General features: G+C 44.9%; 1 protein-coding gene across 1 annotated transcript in view; it reads right to left on the bottom strand.

Annotated features, from left to right (window-relative positions):
* Nucleotides 1-21,498, bottom strand: part of LOC128894636 (protein prickle-like) — a 112,211-nt gene extending 90,713 nt beyond the window's left edge. Inside the window, exons 1-3 of the mRNA XM_054156497.1 lie at nt 20,338-21,498; nt 19,605-19,892; nt 13,272-13,397 (exon numbers count right to left, since the gene is read on the bottom strand). Of these exons, the coding sequence (XP_054012472.1) occupies nt 13,272-13,396 (125 nt within the window). The 5' untranslated portion in view covers nt 13,397; nt 19,605-19,892; nt 20,338-21,498. The remainder of the gene's footprint in view (nt 1-13,271; nt 13,398-19,604; nt 19,893-20,337) is intronic.
* Between the last annotated feature and the right edge of the window lie 433 nt (nt 21,499-21,931).

The following is a 21,931-nucleotide window of genomic DNA, read 5'->3' on the forward strand; positions in this document are numbered from 1 at the left end:
TAGTCAGGTATTTTTATAGTACCTTGTACTTATATATTTTTCCTGATAAATCATTTCCTTTCTCTCGTTGCTGCGAAAATGTAATGATCCGATCCACTTATATATGTATAATACATTTGCTATTGCATAGTCTACAGATGTTCAATTGAACCATTAGGATATAAGTTTGAATTGTTAATCCTTAAGTCCTCGTTTATTGGGGATAACTCATGTAGAACTAAAGGCTTCGATAAACAACTTTAAACAAAAAAAATACCCTTTTCCATGGTAAAAACACGCTCTATCGCGTCGCCCTGACGAACCTCTCTACCACTGACGTTTTCAGACTGCCATACGTACGAAATCGATCCGCGATCGAAAGGAAGAGCTAACCAAGACAAAAGGACCGCGTTTCAAGGTGGATCCGTGGTATCGCGGGTGAGAAACGTCAGAGGGCGATCGAAGCCAGCGGCGCAATATGCAGTAAAGCACGAATGCAACAATGCGATCTCCCCCATCGCGTAGGGGTGACTCTGGGTCCGTATACATGGGGTGCCTCGTTAATCAAGAGAGCCACGGTATCGCCCGCGGCTCTGCGGGGTGGAAAATGGGAGGTGAACCGAGGGGTGACCAGTGTTTAACGGTTGACAAACGACCGGCGAGGTACGCGGTCGCGTAAACAACGTGTCGAGCGCGAGCCGAACTTTCGCAAAAAACCGTAAATCTGCCTATTAAACGCGATTAACGGTTCCGAGGAGGCACGAGGACGAGGATCATCCCGATGATTGCGGTCAAGCTGCCCCGGGGACGAGGCACAGAGAAAAACTTTTCGCGGTTTCGACGATATCGAGCGAATTTTTAGCCAGGACAGAAAGGGGGATGAAAGAACTCTGGAATTTTATAAATATGAACTCTCTCTGCGGTAGGAGGAGCGAGGGTCAAAGGGGTGGTCAGGACTTTTGGAGAATTTAAGCTAGCATGGTTCGGGACAGGGAGAAATTTTATTTTCAGAGATTATAAAATTGCTAAAGCGAGGGAGGGATTTATTCGAACCTTGATCGAAAGCGAAGGCTTCTCTAGGATTTGGTACAGAGACGCTGAAATTAATTCGCGAACCCTACGTAAAGCTACGTAAAGCGGGGCTACTTATATCGAGGGTTGTTTCTCGAAACAACGAAGAAAGGTTTTAGTATTATTTTTAGTATTATCAAATTAGAAGTTTATCTTTCAGGGCGACGAAACTACCGCGGGTGGAATCGCGGAGATTTTAAGCTTCGGTGACTCGTGTAAAGTTTGCCCAACCGTTGGAAAATTTGCGTACGATTGAATCAGAGTTTCCGGGGACAATGGAGCTATCGGGGTGGCTGAGATCCCAAACTTCAAGCTTAATTACTCCTCGAGGGTCTGGTAAATTTCTAGAAAATTCCAGTATAATTAAACGAAGCTGTTTCCAGGGACAGGCTGCTGAGCTGGCTAGAGTCTTTGAAACTTTAAAATAGTGGCGAACTTTTAAGGCTATCGTGATAGCAGGGATCTCGAAGACTTTGGACTTTTACAGCTTCTGGGGGTCCCGATACATTTTTCCGAAAGTTTAGTATGATTGAATGGAGACAATAAGGCTATCAGGTTGAATAGGATCTCGCAAACTTTAAACCAACTAACTAATAAGGATTTAGCTGTTCGAGAACCCACCCTGTATCTACGTTTAAAGGTTCGCTTCGTTACAATATGGTTCTTCGAGGTGTTCAGAAGGCAATCTATCTTGGTAAGACGAGATTTATGTATGTATTCTCCGCGTCTGTTCTCAGTTGTCAGCTCGACTATCCACGGTGAGCCAAACTGGAACTTTCCACTCACGCGTCGGTTTTGTAGCCACTAACTTGGACACCTATTTCACTATGTTTACGCTCGGTCATCAATCTTGAGCACCTAATCCACTTGTGCGACTACTTTCAGTCACTTCGCGTCCGTCCCACCTGCTCGTCTACTTCCAGCCATGAGAACTGAACCTGTATTGTATTCGTTACTCCCATCTGCGCATAGGAAGTGCACCATGGAAAACGTGGCCTCCATTTTCAGGTGAGAACTACTGTTTCGGTGCGTCAAACAAAAATTATGTTTAGGGGAAAGGGAAAGGGAAACGATATACACGGCGTTTCCGTATCGAGCAGTTCCACCGAAGGTAAACAATCGCGCATTAGCAGAGTGCAAACATGGCTGTGCCTTGGGAACAGGGTGAAGTATAGGACATGTTTACACGAACTTCTCTCATTGTTCTTGTATCCACTGTTGAAGTGGGACCTCGATGTTACAGTATATATAGTATATATTCTCACTATCGTAGGGAACAGGCGTTTCGCGCGTTGCGTGTTTACTTATAGACGAGCGTTGACGTTTGGCACCGGCAATAATAAACAGCACTCGTGAAAACCGTCACTCCAACGGGCAAATGCCAATGGTACAAACGCCAGTTACGAGACAAAACTTGCATTTGTACCAAGAGGAAGGTCCCTTAAGGGATGGAGCGCAAAAATTGGAGTTACTTTAATATAATAGCGCATAAATCCAGTATTAATCGTGTACAGTTGAATAATGAAATTTTAGTAATATTAGCCAGTTACGAGACAAAACTTGCATTTGCACCAAGAGGAAAGTCCCTTAAGGGATGGAGCGCAAACATCCAAGTTGCTCTTATACGATAGCGTACAATTAGCGCATAATTTCTGCATGTTTAACTAACCAATAATTTTGTCTACTCTTTAATAAACGAATAGATTCAAACAATTCTATACCTACACTATATACATGTTTTGAAACTAAATCCACTCTCTGAGTCAATATAGATGAATTTATTCTAGTTTCAACAGAAGAATGAGTCTGTGCTCTCCGTAGAGTAGACATTTAGGTCCACAACTAGGTGAAGGTGTAATACGATGACAAATATTTAATAAACCACGGATCTAATCAGGCCGAGTAGAGAGGATAAACATCGTGGAATCGCTGTTACGTGACCGACCGCCAGCGAGCCGGCAATTCCTAAGAAATTGGTTTCGCCGATGATCAGTCGTGTAACGACGCGAAAAACCCCAACCGAAATCGGGTTTTGTCGCATTCCGTGCGCGCGCTGTCGCGAACGGGCCGCGAGTCGTTGAATTTTTCTCGTTGCCGCGTTTCCTCCGCATTTCTCCCGTGCCCGTCGTCGACGCGCTAATGAACAAATGAAAAAGCGCACTTCTGCTTAACTCCTCGCGGCCGTATTGTCTCGTTTAATGATCCGTCGGCCGCGCTATCGTTCCGTGAATCTGCGTTTTGTTCTCCCAGCTCGCCACACCACCCTTGGTTGAATCTTCTACGAAACACGCGTTGCTCCTTTTATCCTTCCGCTTACGTAAACGCGATGGCCTCTTCTTGCCTGACCGTAATCGGTGCCGTTAATAAGGTTCCTGGTTCGTTAATATCGTTCGTATACGACGCAATTTCTTAGAACGATTTGGAGGAGTATAAAAGAAAAGGCGTCTTTTTGTTTCACTCCATTCTTTGGATACGGAAGCGCGATATTACAGATTTTTGTAACGGGAAATTAAACCTTTTTACCTCGGATTTTCGCTTTCTCTCGAATGGCTATCTACCACAATTACGGTAGTCTTAGATGGAATTAAATAGAGCGAAACGGATGAACCGTGGTTGATTCTGGAAATGGATACCAAGTATTCGGCGAGATTCTATCGGAACGAACTGGTTGAAAGTAACCCAGAACGGTACGCGCAACTCTGAATATAGCTGGTAAGGAGCGATTAAGCGTTCGGAGATGAACGCGAGCTGAGCTAATTAGCGGCTTTCGAGGACGGTCAGCGCGTACCGTAAAAGGCAGGACACGACGCGGCCTCTGAACGGGATACGGAAAGGTGGGCCCAAGGAATCAGAAAAAGTGGCCGGATTCTTCGACATAAAAATCATTCGAGGCAAAAGCATCGCCGTCCCAGCGACGGCGGTACGTCTCTGCCTCGAATTCTCGCGAGATTATGCGCGATCTTTATCATTTCCAGGTGCGCCGGAATCGAGCTCGAGTTACGAGAACGAACGGAATTAAATCGAATCCCGACTCGAACGAAATACCGTTCAAACAATGCACAATGGCATTCCTGAATACAGATATAAAGTATGAAGTGGGTCGGAAACAAGTGTCGCGGAAATCTCAGTCGTCTAAATCATAACGTGCTTCTGATTCCGCGACACTTATCAAACACCCACTGTAGCGCCTAAAGTACAACGTTTTCGGTGCCCACACCCTCATACTTTCGCATCCAGAATCCCCCGAGAGATCGATCTACCCAAAAAGAACCGCGTAATTCTCTTTCCAGAAAGAAAGCATCGTGTACATTGCACTTTGACGATTTTGTTCGATTGCTCATTTGCTCATTGTTCGATTTTAAGCACGTTGAATTATATACAGATACATTTGCGTTAAGTAAAAATGAATCTAGCGTTGAGAGGCATTGCCCATTCTATCTGTTAAAGTATCGGACTGGCACCACCAGGTCTGAGGACCCTTGCCTGTTTGTCGTCGAAGGCCAGGGCAATAAACAGAGCGCAGGCAGAATTTTCTTTTCCTTCAGTGGATGTTAGAATTTCTTCTTCGCGTAGGCCTGAGCTTTTAGTTCATTCTCGCGCGGTCTCTAAACGGTCAACACGTCCTTCCAAGTCGTCGAATAAAGTAGATGATTAAAATAAAATATAAAAGAAGGGGTGAATTAGCGAGTTACGGAGCAGCTCGTCGCGAGGAAGACAGACAGAGGAAACGAAGCAGCAAGACAAAAGTTATAACCGCGTCGCATGTGCATAGACCGCGACGAAGAAACCGCGAGTGAACCGATCCGACGACAAGTGAAACTTTGGAGTGCATTCGGGAATCTTTAGTCGATCGAAGAACGACGACGAGGACGAGGCCAGCTAAGGGAACGGGTTGCGGATGGGGACGGGACGAGAGGAACCAAAAGGTCTTCAAGTTTTTGCGGCACGCGTACGAAACCTGCAACGCCGAGCGACATTCTTCTTCTCTTCTAACCCTTTCTGTTCGCGGTTCGATGAACGTGAAGAAATCGGCGTCGGGAGACTGAACTTTTAGGGGCATACTTTTTCGCTACCGGCCGAATAAAAGCGTTTGTCTTCGGCCACGGCTGCTACCACGATTATTCTCGCTACTATCCGGTTCCCTTTTCTTTCTACTCGAGTCGCGTTTCTTTCTGGTGCTTTAAACATAAAGGTATAGTTGTTCGATGTATGATACTGTATGTATGAACGCAAGGTATCAGGTTGTCCCGAAAATTTCTTTCGTGAGTTGCATTCAATTATTTCCTGTGGCAGTGTTTCTATAAATAGACAATCTGTTTTCTTAGACATCGATGCTGTAACAGTAATGAAGCGAAATGAATCGTACACAATTCACTAACGTAACATAAAACATCAAATATTGCGTATATATTAATTATTAATAAAACGAAAGAAACTTTCGGGACAATTTAATATTTGTATACGATACACAGAACGGTAGTCGAATAAAAGGAATTTAATTCTTCAGGTAGGATTTCGGAATTTACGAGGCATTAGAATTCAATGCGAATCGATAATAAATTCCTCAAAATTCCTTCGTGTATCCTTCTCCCTTTTAATCTTCATCGTCTGCGTCATCTCTCCAATGAACGTAACATGGGAACCAGACTCGAAAGGCTATAATCCAGTAAAGTATAAACGCTCGAGCCCTCGATCAAAATGCCAGGCAGATTGGATGACGATAAGTCGCCGGTTTCGACGAACATGGCACTGATACAGACGCAAAAAGGTAGGCAAAAACGTAAGACAGAAAACCTTCATTTTCAGGAACGAGTGGGAACGATTAACGCCAGAAATCTTGATCCTCCTTTTGTCCTTCGAACCAGTGATGCTTAAACATCGTCCTGTTGGCGAAACATACGATCGAATCAGAGCTCTATTTTCTGAGACAACCGAGATCCGAGAGACATCGAGCTTCGATCGCTCTCGAAACGAAGATCTTGGTAGATACCAAGGAACTCTAATGTCTCGTACTCGTACCAAACGATAAATATTCGTAATTAAAAACTGCTTCAGCTCTCTTCGCTTTAAATGCGAGTCCTCGAAAACCTAAAAGTCCTCTTTCGGGGCAACGTAACAAAGATTAAGCACCACTGGTACACCCTACTAATGACTCGGCGAACGTTTCGCATCACAGATAATTCGTCGTATGCCGAGAAGCATGCCGATAGCAGGGATATTAAAACTGGAAACGCCAGATACGAGACGAGAAATCAAGTTTGACGATTCGGGAGGGAAAGAAGGTGCGGCCGCCGAAGGGATATTTCGAGAGCTTATCGTTCCCTTCGTCTTTTTTTTCTCGTTTCCACGACGTGGAATGAATCGTACTTCGGTGGATTTCAGGTGTGACGCGCAACCTGTCTTCGAGCGCCGCGCCGCCCGTGCACGCGAATACTTGACGATGAAGGCAATCGGTCGGGTTCGTACTGTTGATTGCACGTTCCTTCGGACACGTTGACGCGACAGCTGGTACCGGGTATTGTGCTGTGCGTGATAGGTTAACAATGGAAACCGATTGAGCTGTGCGCGCGCGTGTGCAAGGGCTGAGCACAATGATGAGATCGGTATGCGTGGTTTGTTTGGTTAAGGGTACGATGTAATTGGTGTGTACGCACCGTGCAATCTCTATGTACGCGTGTGTTTGCGCTGGATTATCCAGTCGATTTTTGCGCAACTTGGTTTGAGAGAATCTATACGAATCTGTCTCGAACCACGTCTCTATGCTTGTTTATTTGTGCAATAGATTCGGAATCATACGACTGACGTGCATTAGTCTCGGTGTGTTTGTTCGAGTACTTGTAGCCACTTGTTGTCATTTTTGATTCGCGACGAATGTATAGTTTTCTAAGTTTTTTGTGACGAGGAACACAAAATCTGAAGTCGGTTTTGAGGTAAAGAATTTCTATCGCTGTAAATCTTTAAAAATACGGTCAATTTCGTAATCGCAAGTCGGAAAGATGCGATTACATTATTCGTATTTGCGATTACGATTTTACCCATCACTGTCCAAGAATACCCACGAAAGATGGTAATTCCATACGCCCTCGCACTACATCTGATCCGAAGATTAAAAATTCAAGTTTCATTAGTGGAAGCACAATCGCAGTCCAGAATAATGTTATATTCCCATTGTACTCGAGATTATCCCCAAGTACGCCCTCTAAAATATCAACCAGCTCCATCCTCGCGAACCACCTGCCCTTCCCCGTCTTCCGGGCCACGAGTACCTCATACTTAATGACCCTAACGAGATCCCCCGCTATGGGACTCGCTGCAAACGATGTTAATCACCGTCACGCCCGCGCATGAAGCATCGAAACGTCTCGAGGCGAAACAATGGGATCCGTCCACGTTTCTGTAACGTTACACTCGCGATACCGTTCTCTCCGCGCGGCGTTAACGGACCGCTGTTGGCTCGCGCGAAATTATTTGGGGTCGCCGGTAGTTATTCGGGGTCAGCCGAGGCAGTCACTGGATCCGAGGGGGACACAGCGTTAATTGCGACTCGCTGATACACGAACCGATCGGTTTCCGTGAATGCGGGACTACTTTGACCTGGCTCGCACCAGGAAAGTCGAGGGACTTCCACCTCGAACGTAAACGAAGAGAGAGCAGAGCTAACTCCGGCCGAGTTAGAGACTCGAGTCCAGAATCTAGAGACGCGATAGCGTCTCGACGCAAAGTTCATGAAAAATTATAAAGCCACCACGTATATAACGTGACGCTACCGCGTATCTTTCACAGGACAGATGGTTCATTCTAACCAAACTTGAAACTACTTTCATTAATATCTCGTCGCGCCTGCAGTATGTTCTAAATTTAAACGCATCAACGCATCTTAACGCGATGCTATAACTCGAGTGGCGACCGAGAATCACCACTAGGTTCGACGCAGTAAATCAACCAGCAATAACGTTCGGTTAGCTTCAATTTTGTTGAAACTCGAAATGTCAATAAAATGATTATCGTTGAGTCAAATTAGAGATCTCGTGTTCGAAGTCAATCTAAGCTTGGCGATAGAATGATAAGGAGTGATCTCGAGTTGCTGGTAAATACCGGAAAAAAGTACTCGAGTGGAAAAAATTAACCGTGTCGTAGGCATTTTTTTGTTTTCCTTCTGTTTATCTCCGCTTCTCGTCGCACCTATGTAGAAGCGACGGTTGGTAAAAAGCTTCTTCGAAACTAACAACAATTTCGATTTCACTAATTTGCTCGGCAAGCGTGAAGAGAGCGAGGGAATGTGTATGCGTGTGCGTGTGACACGAGAGTCGCTCGTCGAAAGGACGAGTTGTGTTCTTCTTTGTATATCCGAGCCTTTGTAACAATACGAAATACATCTAATAAATGATTAACGTTAAAGACTACAGTAACTACCGACTAAATCAAACCGACCACCATCGTAATATTCAATTGCAAGCGACTATCGATTCCATTAAACCCTATGGTCATCTTCTTGCCCTCCACTTCTACATTGATTACGGCCAGTACACGTATAGGCTTCTCGCACTTCCGACCGTAACTGGAATCGTCTCTTTAGAGTCCGGCACGATTGACCCCGTACGGACCTAATCTCCTTTTTACGAGCGCCGCAGGAATAACCATAAATGACGGGATGATACTTGAGGGGGGGCCCCCTTATCGCCCTATGATTTACACGCATCGCGCATCGAACGTTAATTAAAACGATGTTCCAATATAAATTAGAAACTCTCGATACGCGAAACGTTTTGATTAGATACCGAAATGGAAATAGAAAGTCGGCTCGTATCGCGGCCGTGGATCTGCATTGTGCGCTGCATAGTCGCCGGTGCGCGCACGAGCGCTTTAAAGGCCAGATCGGGCTCGCTGCTAAATTGGCTACACGGTTTTTGATCGCAAGCAGATTCCTCGCGACTCCGACAAGAAACACCTGTTCGCGCTGCAACGGAGAAATAAATTTCTCTCGTTGTTCGGCTTTTTTGCGCGTGCAACCAATCTAAACCACAGAAGCCAATCTCTCTTTCTCCGTTGTCAGCGAGGAAACGTCCGAGTCCAGCTTTGTTCCGTGTCCCTCGACGACGATAGGAGCACGCCGAAGAAACCTGTGGTCGTTGTTCCGGCGGGCTACGCTGTTCGAGATCGCAGAAACACGATGGATTTAAACTGGACCGTCCATATTTAAACGCAGGAGAAAATTGCTGTCTTCGTTCGCGACCAGGAACTCCTCGATCCAACTTTGTGTTTTTCGGAACGATAGAAACACGTCGGGGCTTGACCTAGACCGACTAATCTCGATCGCGGAAGAAAGTTCTCTTCTTCTTAGCTCAACCTAGTTGCACCGTCTTCTTTAGGAAGATCCGAATAAATTGAAGTCGGCTAAGGTTCGTCGGGAATTCATGGCTTTTTCTGCGTGCACTTTGAACAACTAGGTTGGAGGAATTTACGAGTTAACGATCGCCGACTAATTACCGAGACAGGAAAAGAGTCTGTCTATCGTCGACGACAGAGAAACTGTATCACCGTGAAAACCACGGGGGAGGCAGAGTCCTCGTTGAAAAGTCGTTTCGACCGCCTGGACGGAGCGACAGAGTGTGAGAAAAGCTCGTGCACGCTTTGATCCGTCGATCCAAGCGGACTTTGATCGATGGTCTGCTATTCGGATCCGGCCGGCCTCGATCGGCCCTTTCACGCCGTCGATACGTGCTTTTCAACCTCCTGTAATTCATTGTTCGTCTTCGACGGAAACGAACGACACTTTTTCACCAGCTGTCGGAGTTGTGGCCTCGATCGCTTCCTACGGGAACGTCAGACATCGTCGCGTCAACGGGAATAGCGTGAATAGTTCCATTAAAACGCGTGTTTGAATGTTTTGTCGTGTCGGTGCCGGTACGTGTCGTTGCCGGAACGTGTCGTTGCCGGAACGTGTCGTATAGTCTGAATCGACCTTTAGTCGGATCTTGCACGCTCCCGTCTCTAGACCGGGTCTAATCTCGTTCCGCCTCGAGTATACGAAAGGATTCACCCCGAACTCGGTGGCCAGGCGCCTCTGCACGCCTCTGGCGAAATCCCTAAGCGTTTCGACGGAATAACAAAGTTCCAGCGAACTGCATCGCGGCTCCGTGAACCTGCGAACCAACGGGGCCCCGTCTTTGCACGAGGGGGTTCGGTATGTTAATTACAGGCCAACATACGTCTCTCCCCTTCTCGCCCGTCTCATCTTTGGTACTGGTGCTCTCTCGCCTCTCGTTCCTTCTCATCGGTTAGCTCGGTTGCCGGCCGATTCGTCTTGGAACGGCCCATCGCCGGTCTTGTTGCACGCAGGGTTCGCGTGAGACCGACCAAGCCGACCCTACGACCCGAAGCCGAGAGGAAATCTTCCTTTTGCCCTCTTTCGAGCTCCTCTGGCCTGGGCTTCTCTGCTCCACGGCCACGCTCCCCGCGTTTCAACGGCTAATGCCTGGTGTCCAGGGGCTGCTCGCTCGATGCTTTTAGACGGGTCACTCGGTTATTATTTTTATTATTTATAATACCATCGCGTCATCAATTTTCATCATTTTTATTTCGTTACATTGTCAGCTTCGAGTCCTGCAGGCTTTTACAGAATTACACGTGGCGAAAGACCTGAGCGAACTACCCCCGCTGGTGTCCACTCGAGACTCGAGGATTCATAAGAGTGTTGAATTAATTCGATCTAAATATCGTATTTAGTCCGATAACAAAAACGAATCTGGCATTTCTTCTTACAAGTCCTCGCGGCACTTTAGTTCTTAGAAGTGGTGGACGATAAACCTGTGAGAAATGTTTGCCAGGTACGAAACGAGATATGGCATTCTTACGTTAGAATATATTACTTGTCGATATCTAGAAGAAATATGGTCCATTGTATCTCTAATATTAAAATTATTTTTACATTGGCGCACCTTGCCGAAAACTTGAGTTCGACGGTTAGGGTGTCAGTTAGTCGAGAGACAACGTCGATGGTGATCGCGACTACCTCTCTGAGCCTCCAAGTGATAAATAAAATATCGTTTAATATAAAACTATATTCTTATTTCATTTCTTGCTTCCACCTACAATCTAACATAGAGGTCGCCATTTTACCCAAAATATGTAAAAACCACGGAACGATTCACCTACCAGCCTCGAGACGGTTTAAATTGCAGGGGAAGAAGAAGTGATACTCGTGGCCAGAGGATGCGATTACTTTGTATTTATTGCTTTTTCGTATATTCTCCGACGTTCTTTTTTCTTCGCGTCAAAGGATAGCGACTCGTGTAGCTGAAAACGACGAGATGGGGGACGTAGATGGGGCGCCGCTTTTCTAAAATTGCAGACTCGAGGGCCGTTATATCTCATCGACTTTAGACTACGATACGAGATTATATAACGAGCAATGTGTATCGGTATAGTAATGGTCGATTTCCGCTACAGCTCAAGGGATGCGATTATCGAGCCCAAAAAGAAGGATTACATTAGAAGGTAGGCTTGCAGGTTTAACGAACAGGCAATGGATAATTGTCGGGCCTAAATAAACTCGTCCATTTTTTAGTTCTTCGAAAGTCTTAGTCTTCGAAATCAGAGACAGAATTTAGAATTGCATGTACCGATCGTGAAAGTAAAAAGTAATGTCGATATCGGGCAAAAATTAGATGCAGGAGTATAAAGGAGTATAAAGGTCTACTTACACGTATCTGTAACGCGTCAGTTCCGTATCCGTTCACTTCCGTAATGTTTCATCAGTGTCAGTGATTTGAAATATTCTTCCGTTGTTTTTCAATGGGCATGTTCGCACACGTCCGACACAGCTCCGTGACGTTATTGACACGTTACGGATATGTGTAAATAGACCTTAACCGTGAAAAAGAAGATACAGATAATGAAGTTTGTCACGCAAGAGAAAATGGATGGGAGTCGCATCGAGTCGTCGCAACGACACTCGTATCATTAGGTTTGCGGACACGTGCGAGGATGAAAGTAGAAACTTCGAAGAAATCGATGAGACACAGAAACGATATAGGCAAGGCCACTCCGTAGGTGTTTACAAGTTATTCGTGAAATTTCTTACGAGCCTCGAGAATAAATAGAGTAATTCTTATTCTACGACGCCATTTCAATTCCAGAAACGCCGCTCTTACTATCCACCCGCAATTAACGTTTTCTTGTTTACTTACGGATTCGAGGCACATCGGCGGACATCGTTCGACAATGAGAAACACCACCGTCCCGCAAATACCGAGGGATAAACTTGGATAAACTGTCACAATTCCAGCTCGCGTGATACGCATCGATTATGCGATGGTCGATCCCACTGCCGACGTGCTTCCACGCTTTATCGATAGCTCGATCGTGACTAAGCCAGCGAATCTCGCATCTCCGGTCTTCCCGCCACGCTCGAGTTAATTTTCCGTTTCTAGCGTCTTTTTTTATGGTTACGCTCGCCAAGTTTCACTCGCTCGTTCCGTGCGCTCGTTCGTGCCATTTACTTTTGCTTTTCGACGGCCGACAAAAAATCAAAGAAGGCATCGCGTGCGTCGTGATCGAGTTTCTTCTTACAGAAGTATTTACGCGGTATTGATCAGTAATTTCCCCCGTAATCATTTCGGTCAGTATTGCCGCGTAATGATAACTCTGCTCGCACGATAACGACCGAACGGTAACCACCACCCCAGACGTCGTTGATTTCGTTTTCATCGGTAACGCCGAGAAAACGGTTCTCCTTTTTTTTTTCCGAGACTTTAACAAGCATCGAACGCACGAAACTCTCTATTCCTCTATTTGCTCGAAATTGTAACTCGCGTTTATTAAATACGATTTTACAACATATCGTTGTATTATTGAATTACTTTTCTCTACGGTGTTTTCGAGGTTGGGTTAATGATAGCGCGTAGCCTCGATTTTCCACCCGAACCTATACTTAGTCGTTACCACGCTGTTTCTACACCTTAATTTCGCCTTCTCTCGATGACGAATCTCTTCGCGTGTACGATCTCGGTACAATAAAAACGTGCTATTATTGTCATCGGTGTTTTGTTGCCCTTGCATTCTACAGATGGTTTTCACGTTGAGAAAAGCAAAAGGTATATTCGAGGGATAAATAAGTGACCGTAGTTAGATACCCTGTATACGGTTTCGCTTTCGTAGCTTTACCGGCCGCCGTTGAGTTAACGCGTTCGATGCATGCAAACTAACACTTGATGACTCACCTCCAAAAGTGGGGCACGTATCCAGCCGGGCATAAGTCTCGACACTGACCGCAGGGTGCACCTTGAAGGACGACATTACCGTGCGAGTAACTGTTAGACTGGCCGTCTTGACCTGGTGACAGCATTCTGTAACAAGGAACGATCTCGCGTTAAATCGTCTCCTCTCGGGTGTTTCCAATCGCGGAACTTTATTCGAGTAACAGAAATAAGAGCTAGAAATCCACGCAATCGTAATCGACGTTTGCCCGTCTCGAACGTTGCCTGAAACTAACGCAAGATGAAGGAGGGTGTTAAGAAATGCTCATTTTTGGCATCGCCTGGAAATGAAAAATTCGTGCAGGATCTTTTAGAGTGTCTCCCGAGGAACAAAAAATGTCGGTATCACTTTCGCGAGAAACGATGGGAAAGTTGTCAAAAATACGTCGAAAGCATGAATGTGACGATAACGGAACTTGCGTATATTTACGTACGTACTTAGAACTTACGTACGCGGAGAATATGAATATAAAGCGAGCACAATTCCAACGTATGGAAGTTACAGAATTAGAGTTTTAGGTCTCCGCTGTCCTTAAATTAAGAATCGCGAGAGCAGCGAAATTTGCATAAAGACGAGCAAAAAGTAAAGCGACAACTGCTCGTCGAGAATTATCCTCGACAAAACGGGAAAAAGAAACCGTGACGTGGGCAAAGGAGGGTGTTAAGAAATGCTCATTTTTGGCATCGCCTGGAAATGAAAAATTCGTGCAGGATCTTTTAGTGTGTCTCCCGAGGAACAAAACATGTCGGTATCACTTTCGCGAGAAACGATGGGAAAGTTGTCAAAAATACGTCGAAAGCATGAATGTGACGATAACGGAACTTACAGTGGGTCAAAAAAATATTGGCACGCCCAGTTTTCTTCTAATATCTGTAAACTATCGAGTAATCTATTAATATTAACTACGTTTATTAGTGTCTTTTGACACACATAATTAGTACGTTTACTGAGAGTTCTCAGTTATTTGTTATAAGACGGTAAAGTAAATAAAACGAAAAATCTATAGTTAAAAAAAGTATTGGCACACGTACAGTGTTATTAAGGAATGTGCAATAATAAACAATATGAACAATATTGATCTTACTTAATATCTGGTGTGCACGCCTTTGGTCTTAATTTTTTGTTCCGATTGTTGTTAAGCTCCGATGGAATGTTAGACCACTCTTCTAAAACTCTAATTCTGTAACTTCCATACGTTGGAATTGTGCTCGCTTTATATTCATATTTTCTAAGTAAGTAAGTAAGTAAGTAAGCAAGTTCTAAGTACGTACGTAAATATACGCAAGTTCCGTTATCGTCGCATTCATGCTTTGAACGTATTTTTGACAACTTACCCATCGTTTCTCGCGAAAGTGATAACGACATTTTTTGTTCCTCGGGAGACACTCTAAAAGATCCTGCATGAATTTTTCATTTCCAGGCGATGCCAAAAATGAGCATTTCTTAACACCCTCCTTTGCCCACGTCACGGTTTCTTTTTCCCGTTTTGTCGAGGATAATTCTCGACGAGCAGTTGTCGCTTTACTTTTTGCTCGTCTTTATGCAAATTTCGCTGCTCTCGCGATTTTTAATTTAAGGACCGCGGAGACCTACCGAAAGGGGTTTAATACCCTCCCGTTACCATAAATTACAATAATTATCGTGAATTAAGTTTCTCGCGCGGTCAATCACGCCGATGCGTTATTAAATCAGACAAATGATTCGTTTAATATGACCGAGGTGAAATTAACATGTACACAAGGGAGCGCGTCGCTCTCGCATTGTTCCATTTCTATCGACGTTGTATCGCGAGAAAAGTTTTCGAGATCGCAGGTGGGCCCATCGATCTCGGTCGAATTCGAGTACAATCCTCTCCGTCATGCCCCTGTCGCACGCTATGCGGCTCTGCCCGATACATTCTGCTACTCGTAACAAGGTGTGCCGCAAAAATAATTAATTAAAGGCGCCATCTAATGGGGATGAACACGGCCGATTACAACCTGCTCGAATTAATAATGGAAGCCGGTAATTAACGGGTAAGCGATGTCTCGCGAGCCTCGATCGCCGTCGATTAACCGACACCGAGTAATTATCCCGTCTAGAAATTTCATTCCAACGAAAATCTTCATCGAGGGAAAAAGAAGAATTTCGTCGATAACAATTTATCATATCGCGCGTCTTCTCTCCCATATCCTTAACACATTTAAGAACGCCCGATTCTTGTTGCTCGTCTCGATATTATAAATATTTCCCTCGTGAGACTCGATCGAAAATAATGGGAGCGGCTGTGCCGGTAAGACGAAATAAAAAGCGAAATCGGGTCGATAAGTAACTCCACCGTTTAGCGAAATTGTCGGTTACCTTTTTTTTTCCCGTGGTACGGCGGTCACAGCTGATAAACGCTATTGAAAATTGCAGGGGAAACGCGCGCCCTGGATTATGAGATTAACCGAAAACAAAATTTAAATCGTAACGAGGGAAAGAAAAAGAGATGGTCCCGATTATGTACGAAACAGCGGCGAACGTCGAATGTTCGATCGTAGACGCGGTAGACGCAACGAATAATTGGCGTCGAAAGGAACAACCAAAAAGGGAAAGAGAGATTTAACCACTGCGTCATTACACGATCCCGGGGCGCAATAAGACAACTCGAACGGCGCAACGGACTTTTATGAAAGACCGTGACAGGAACTACAAGGTCGTTCATGGTCTTGCGACTGTCACGTGCCACGGTCTGTAAAATCGTGAAGGACATAAAAACGATTAAGCCAAGCACGGTGCGCGATATCCACTCGACCGACTGGTACAGTCGCAGCTTCGCACTGTATACGTGACACGATACACAAGAGGATTAGACGCGCGATTAAATACACCGCGGTTCCTGGACCTTTCCGTACCACGTTCCACGCGACATACTGTTTACATCGTGTTTGTTCACTTTACAGGTCACATTGCCTGATTAGGGTTATAACGTTGTCAACGCACGACCACGCAATTCACAGAAGCTCAGACAAAAATACAAATAAACTAAGTATAGATGTAAGCAAAGATAGGATACAGAGAAACAAGTATTATATTTTGGCAATATAAGAGTCAATTAGAAGCAAAGGCAACCGCTTATTAGTTAAATAAGAATAAATAGTAAGTAAGATATTAAAAGTGAAGTAAAACAAAGCCTGATGAATAATCTAAAGTATTATGATACAAAGTGTTATATGTATAGTTTTTTTTTTCCATATCTATTATAGTAGTTAAAACGAATAATTTTTCGAACGCTTAAAGACATTTATGTATAAAATGTGACGATTAAATTGCAAATATAAGTATTCGAGTGGATATAAGTACTGTTGTAACAGTCAAAAGATAATACGGTATACGCATAGTACCATATATAATTTTTATATCAGTTTATATGATGTTTGTTAAAATTAACATACATATATTAGGTGGACTGGAAAGTAATGTCGTTTTTGCTATCTTAAATACTTGTTTATCGTTTGTCAGATCATTGATTTTTCTGGCATTGAAAATTTGCACACTAGGCGACAAAAGGCTGCCGACAATGAGGACGATTATATAATGAATTAAAGATAGAAATTTATTGGAAAGTTTGAGTTTAATGTAAGTTAATGTGTCTCGGTCTACCTAATAGATACATAGATAAAATAGGATACCAAAAAGGATGGACATATATTTAAGATACGTGTTGTAAAAATTGTAAAGAAAGGCAGTACGAACTGGAAAACTGTACCCATGGACTTAAAATAAACCATCGAATCGAATCACGTTGCCCGTTACAAGAGAGAAAAATACGCAAGAACGTGAGAATGCGTGAAAGAACCGTGACATAAAATGTACATACAGATAAACGCGAACTAAAGAGTGAAGGAACGAGCGAAGAAATGAGCGAAGAAATGAGTGAACGACACGTGATAAATAAGAAAATGTAAATGCGATAGATTAGAGGCATGGAAGGATGAGAGAGGGATGAAAGAATGGTAGGTAGAAGAGAAAGAAAGAACGGTATGGAAGTATGCGAATAGAGTGACGAAGCGACAAAGATAGCGAATCACACGGTGGCGTAACAAGGTTTATTATGTACCTTATCGCTTAAATAAAAACGCAAATCACGCAAATCACATTGCCTGACATCTCATCGGTGGCGCCCGTAAACACAGCCCAGTGCTTCCGAGAATTTCGAGAGTTTCTAATTACCGGGTAGCGCCCTCGATAACCTTCTTGCTTTGTTGACCGACGTACCACCGCGGATCGACACGGATTCGCGTAACACAGATTCCTTCTTGAGCGACGGTAGTTCACGCGATTAACCTCGAAGTGTAAAATCCGGCAATTCCGTAGCCACGAACGGAAAGGTCGCCATCGTGCGCACCCCTGATCGTCGTAACCACGAGATTACCCACGTCGATCTTTTAATGAAGCTATAGCAAAGTGACTCGCGGTTCGTGTTATTGGATTATGGGATTTGTGAAAGGACGAATTCACATTAAATACGTTATATCAAATATCCTTTATTTTAAAGAACACGGAAGGATGTCTGTTCTCTTCTAGATTCGAACTGAGTCTGAGAGCTCTTTCGAAAGGGTGTTTTTCACACTGCCCTCTTGAACATAGATACTGTCAGAGGCCCAACTACGAAAGGCAGAAGAAAAGAAACTTTCGCTATCGAAAAACGCAGTGACCCTCAACTCTAGATTTATTTTTGTTACGTTTATTATTAAATAAACTTCAAGCTTGTCCGAAAACTTCCCCATCGAATCGTTTTTTTTTTTTTTTCTTTACCAATATATCGTACTTGAACACAAACTCTAAATTATATAGCGCTCCCGCGTTTAGAAAACAGAAACTTGAAATGCTATCAGCATGCAAACGCCCACGGAAGAGCGTCACAATTTGTATCCTTGTCAGACTAAAGGGTTCGTTGTATTCCTACCAGGATGCCTATCACTCGCGAAATCCAATTTACGTCGAGCTCGCTTATCTCGTTCGTGCGATTACGATCGCGGTGTGTATATAATATTACATGCCGTCGTCCTGGGAATGTTTTCGCGGCACCGTCGGAACACTCGCAAACGAACACTGGCAATTTCCATCGGTGGAATCGAGAAAGCAAATAAATGGCAATAATTAGTCTAAATTGCCATAATTGCTACCCACGGCCGACCCAAACGAAACACGGAAAATAAGGAAAGTGGGCTACGGTCCTGTACCGGTGTAGAAGAAGTGGCTGCAGGTTGCTGTAATTAGTATCTTTTTGCGTCGTTAGAGTTAAGCGTCGCTAGCGTACAACGACCAACGATAGGGCGAACACAGGTATGTTAATGGACGCGATACCAAGTCGCCACGGTGTCTTCTCTCCCCTCGGTGGTTTATAATTCGTGAAACGACCAATTAACATTCTCCGAAAAGAGTTGGTGGCCCATCGAGGTCCTAAACAGGGCCCAGTTACGGACTTTCGCGTTCGTGTAACGGGCATAACAACATCTCGTAATCTTAATACAAATCTACGTGGAAACAGCGTCTCGCGTTTGGTAACGATACATTAAGAGAACATCGGGCCGAATTCGATCGACTCTCCGAATACGAAAGCGATGAAGAGGCGAGCAAACGAGGATGTAAATCTTCGTTAACGATTGCCGGTTGAAAGTCGCGGGACGATCAAAGTTACTTTGTTATTTCGTAACGTTCATTTCCCGGAGGATAACGAGTTTAATTAGTACCGAGGCGAATTGCTGAGAATAAAGATTCGTATCTACGTTTAATCATCGGGTTATTAATATTTACGCGAAGCGTAAAGAAAATTGCAACTGTAACTGTTGAATCGAATAAAAAGCCTACCGTTCGAAGTAGTATTATAAAAGAGAAGCAGAGTCGGATGTGAGACTCGTGTTTACAAGCGTCAAGTTGTAACTTGGTTCGATGTAACGACATAATCCTCTCGAACAGAGAAATATCTGAAATCTAAATCGTATACGTCTCACGAGTGTACGCGAGCGAATATTTCGCACGATCATCTCATCTAAAGCGCAAGAAGCATAAAAGTAGCAGAACGCGTATGCACGAGGAACAGATGCAAGAAGACGGCCTCGACTACGGGGCTCGGCTGAACTGGAGTTCTTCCGCGATGAAAGACACGTACACACGGAGAGTCACCGCTGGCTGCCGGTGTATATTGCCTTGTGCACGGCAAGATCTTCGATCAAGAGCATGCGCACGTTTCGTGCGCGAACGAACAGGCAACGCGACCGAGCGTTACAACGTGCAACCACCGAGAATACGGGAACGCATACTACACGTACCTGTTGCTTTCTCTCTGCAGCCGGGATGCTGAAGCCTACGTTCCTCAGGACAGCTCGAGATCCACGAACGCAACGAGATCGCGGCGTATAAATCCTCTTTCCAGCGTGTAATCGGCGTTACTCGCCCGGCGATCTCGTTGCTCCTTTTTCTTACAAACAACGACGTTTCACAGGTTCCACCAAACGATATTCGTTCGACCGATTTGCCCTTAACCCGTGATTACTACGCGACTGTTCTAGGCGTCCAATACACATTTGTACCAATCAGGATGCTCCGAAGCCAATTCTCTACAATACCCAAAAAATACATGTACAGGGGTGGTTAGACGTAAATTTCACTCTATGCGTGAAACGTGTCTCCGAATTTAGATTTTCTCTTTGGTTCGAGAGTACGAGATATTCTGATCTTACGATTATTACGATACTTTTCGCATGCCCAACAAAAATTTTGCAAATTTTTATGCTCCAAACCCAATTCTCTGTAATACCCAAAAAAATACGTGTACAGGGGTGGTTAGACGTAAATTTCACTCTATGCGTGAAACATGTCTCGGAATTTAGATTTTCTCTTTGGTTCGAGAGTACGAGATATTCTGATCTTGCGATTATTACGATACTTTTCGCATGCCCAACAAAAGTTTTTGCGTTATCTAGCCGTAAAGAATATTTCGACCCGTTAATCGTCGACATACGCGCAGTACAAGTGTAAGAAATTGATGTGCGTAGTAATTACGGGTTAAAGGCGTCACTCCGCGAATCATTGGACACTGTTCCCGACCCCCCGCATCGTCGAACACGAATTTCTTTTCACGCAGCACTCGGTGCCGCGTAATATCCCGCGCGTGAGCTCTCGACGTCGAACTGACACCACTTCACAGCTGCACCTGCACTTGCACTTGCACCGTGGCACAGAACCGTGGGGCCCCGACAGATCACGGGGTACCGTCGCGCCGTCCTATATCGTGTCGAGAGGACCGACGACGGTGGCATCCTCGCTGCATCACCGTACACTGCACTCTCGAGTCAAGCCGAACACGAACACGCTCGACTCGGCTCTCTTCCCTCTCGTTTCCTCTGGGTCTCTTCTCCGCCCCGCCGATCTTAGGGCTCCTTCATAATAGCGACTTTCCGCCGAGCGAACTGTTTAATCGAGTTAAGCGCCGTCCATGATTTCTCATCGAGAGCCAATAAGGAACAGTGTAGTCCATTCGAACTGTACGATCGTTCGAGTACGCGGTCACATATAGGCGCATCCTTTTGATTCCGCCAAAGTCGTCGATATGCACAAGCCCTAAGGGCTTATTCCTTTTTCGCTTAGTCTGTTTTTTTTGTACCCTGTTTCTTCTATCTCGTCACACACGAGTGTCGTAGCGGTGATGGTACGCATCCAAGTTCTTAACTCTCGTCTACGAGCCTGTCGATTCGCTTACGAAAAATGTACGAAGTGCAACGATCGAAATAGTACAACATCGCGGGAATACTATCGTATCTCACAGCACCGCTTCTCGGACGTATTCGGTAACTGTTCGCGGTTCAACGATCGGAACGCTTCGCGCGTATAGACGGCAGTGGCAGTAACATCGCGGTGGGATCTGTCATCTCGATTCCGAGGCTACATACGCGAATACCGACGGATAAGAACCTCTTCGTTCGGAGTAAGGTTCGTGAATCGATAGATACGATCGAATTTGAGATTCCGCTCGGTCTAGGCCAGTGGTCGGTGGCTGTGCCGCGTCGTTTCTCGAAATGCTTCGCGAAGAAGACACTTCGCGGTCGATTCTCGAATGGTACACGATTCGTCTCGGTACGGTGCTCGAAGGTATCCTCCGCACAGTTGCAAACTGGGAAGGGTGTACTCTGGTACGAACGATGGCACGGCAACACGCAGTCGAGAGACTCGAATCGGACTGGCTGTTGAGATGAGGCCCTTTTCCCCCACCACTGGCCACCATCGACTGGTTGCTTCTCTCCTTGCGTCAACCCCCCACTTCCCACATGCCACCGGACATTCTCCTCCCGTCCCTCTCCCGCGGTTTGCGACTTTGCTCGCATCATTGTATCTTTTCTCTTCTTTTTCACCTCTTTCGGTTCCAACGTGTTTCGCCCTTTCTTTCGCGTGCATCAACTTAACCTCTCCGATGCTCCTAATCAGACATACGTGAGATGCATCTTGAAAAGAATCGCAATCGAATATTCACGAATACAAGGTGTCCCAAAAATGTTGTAACACCTTGAAAAGGGCGGTTCGGGAGGTGATTTGAAACAACTTTTTCCTTAGCGAAAATGTTGTCCGAGGTTTCGTTAAGGAGATATTAAGCGAAAACGCC

This window comes from Hylaeus anthracinus, unplaced genomic scaffold, assembly GCF_026225885.1.
Source record: "Hylaeus anthracinus isolate JK02 unplaced genomic scaffold, UHH_iyHylAnth1.0_haploid 4, whole genome shotgun sequence".
NCBI classification, from domain to species: Eukaryota; Metazoa; Arthropoda; class Insecta; order Hymenoptera; family Colletidae; genus Hylaeus; species Hylaeus anthracinus.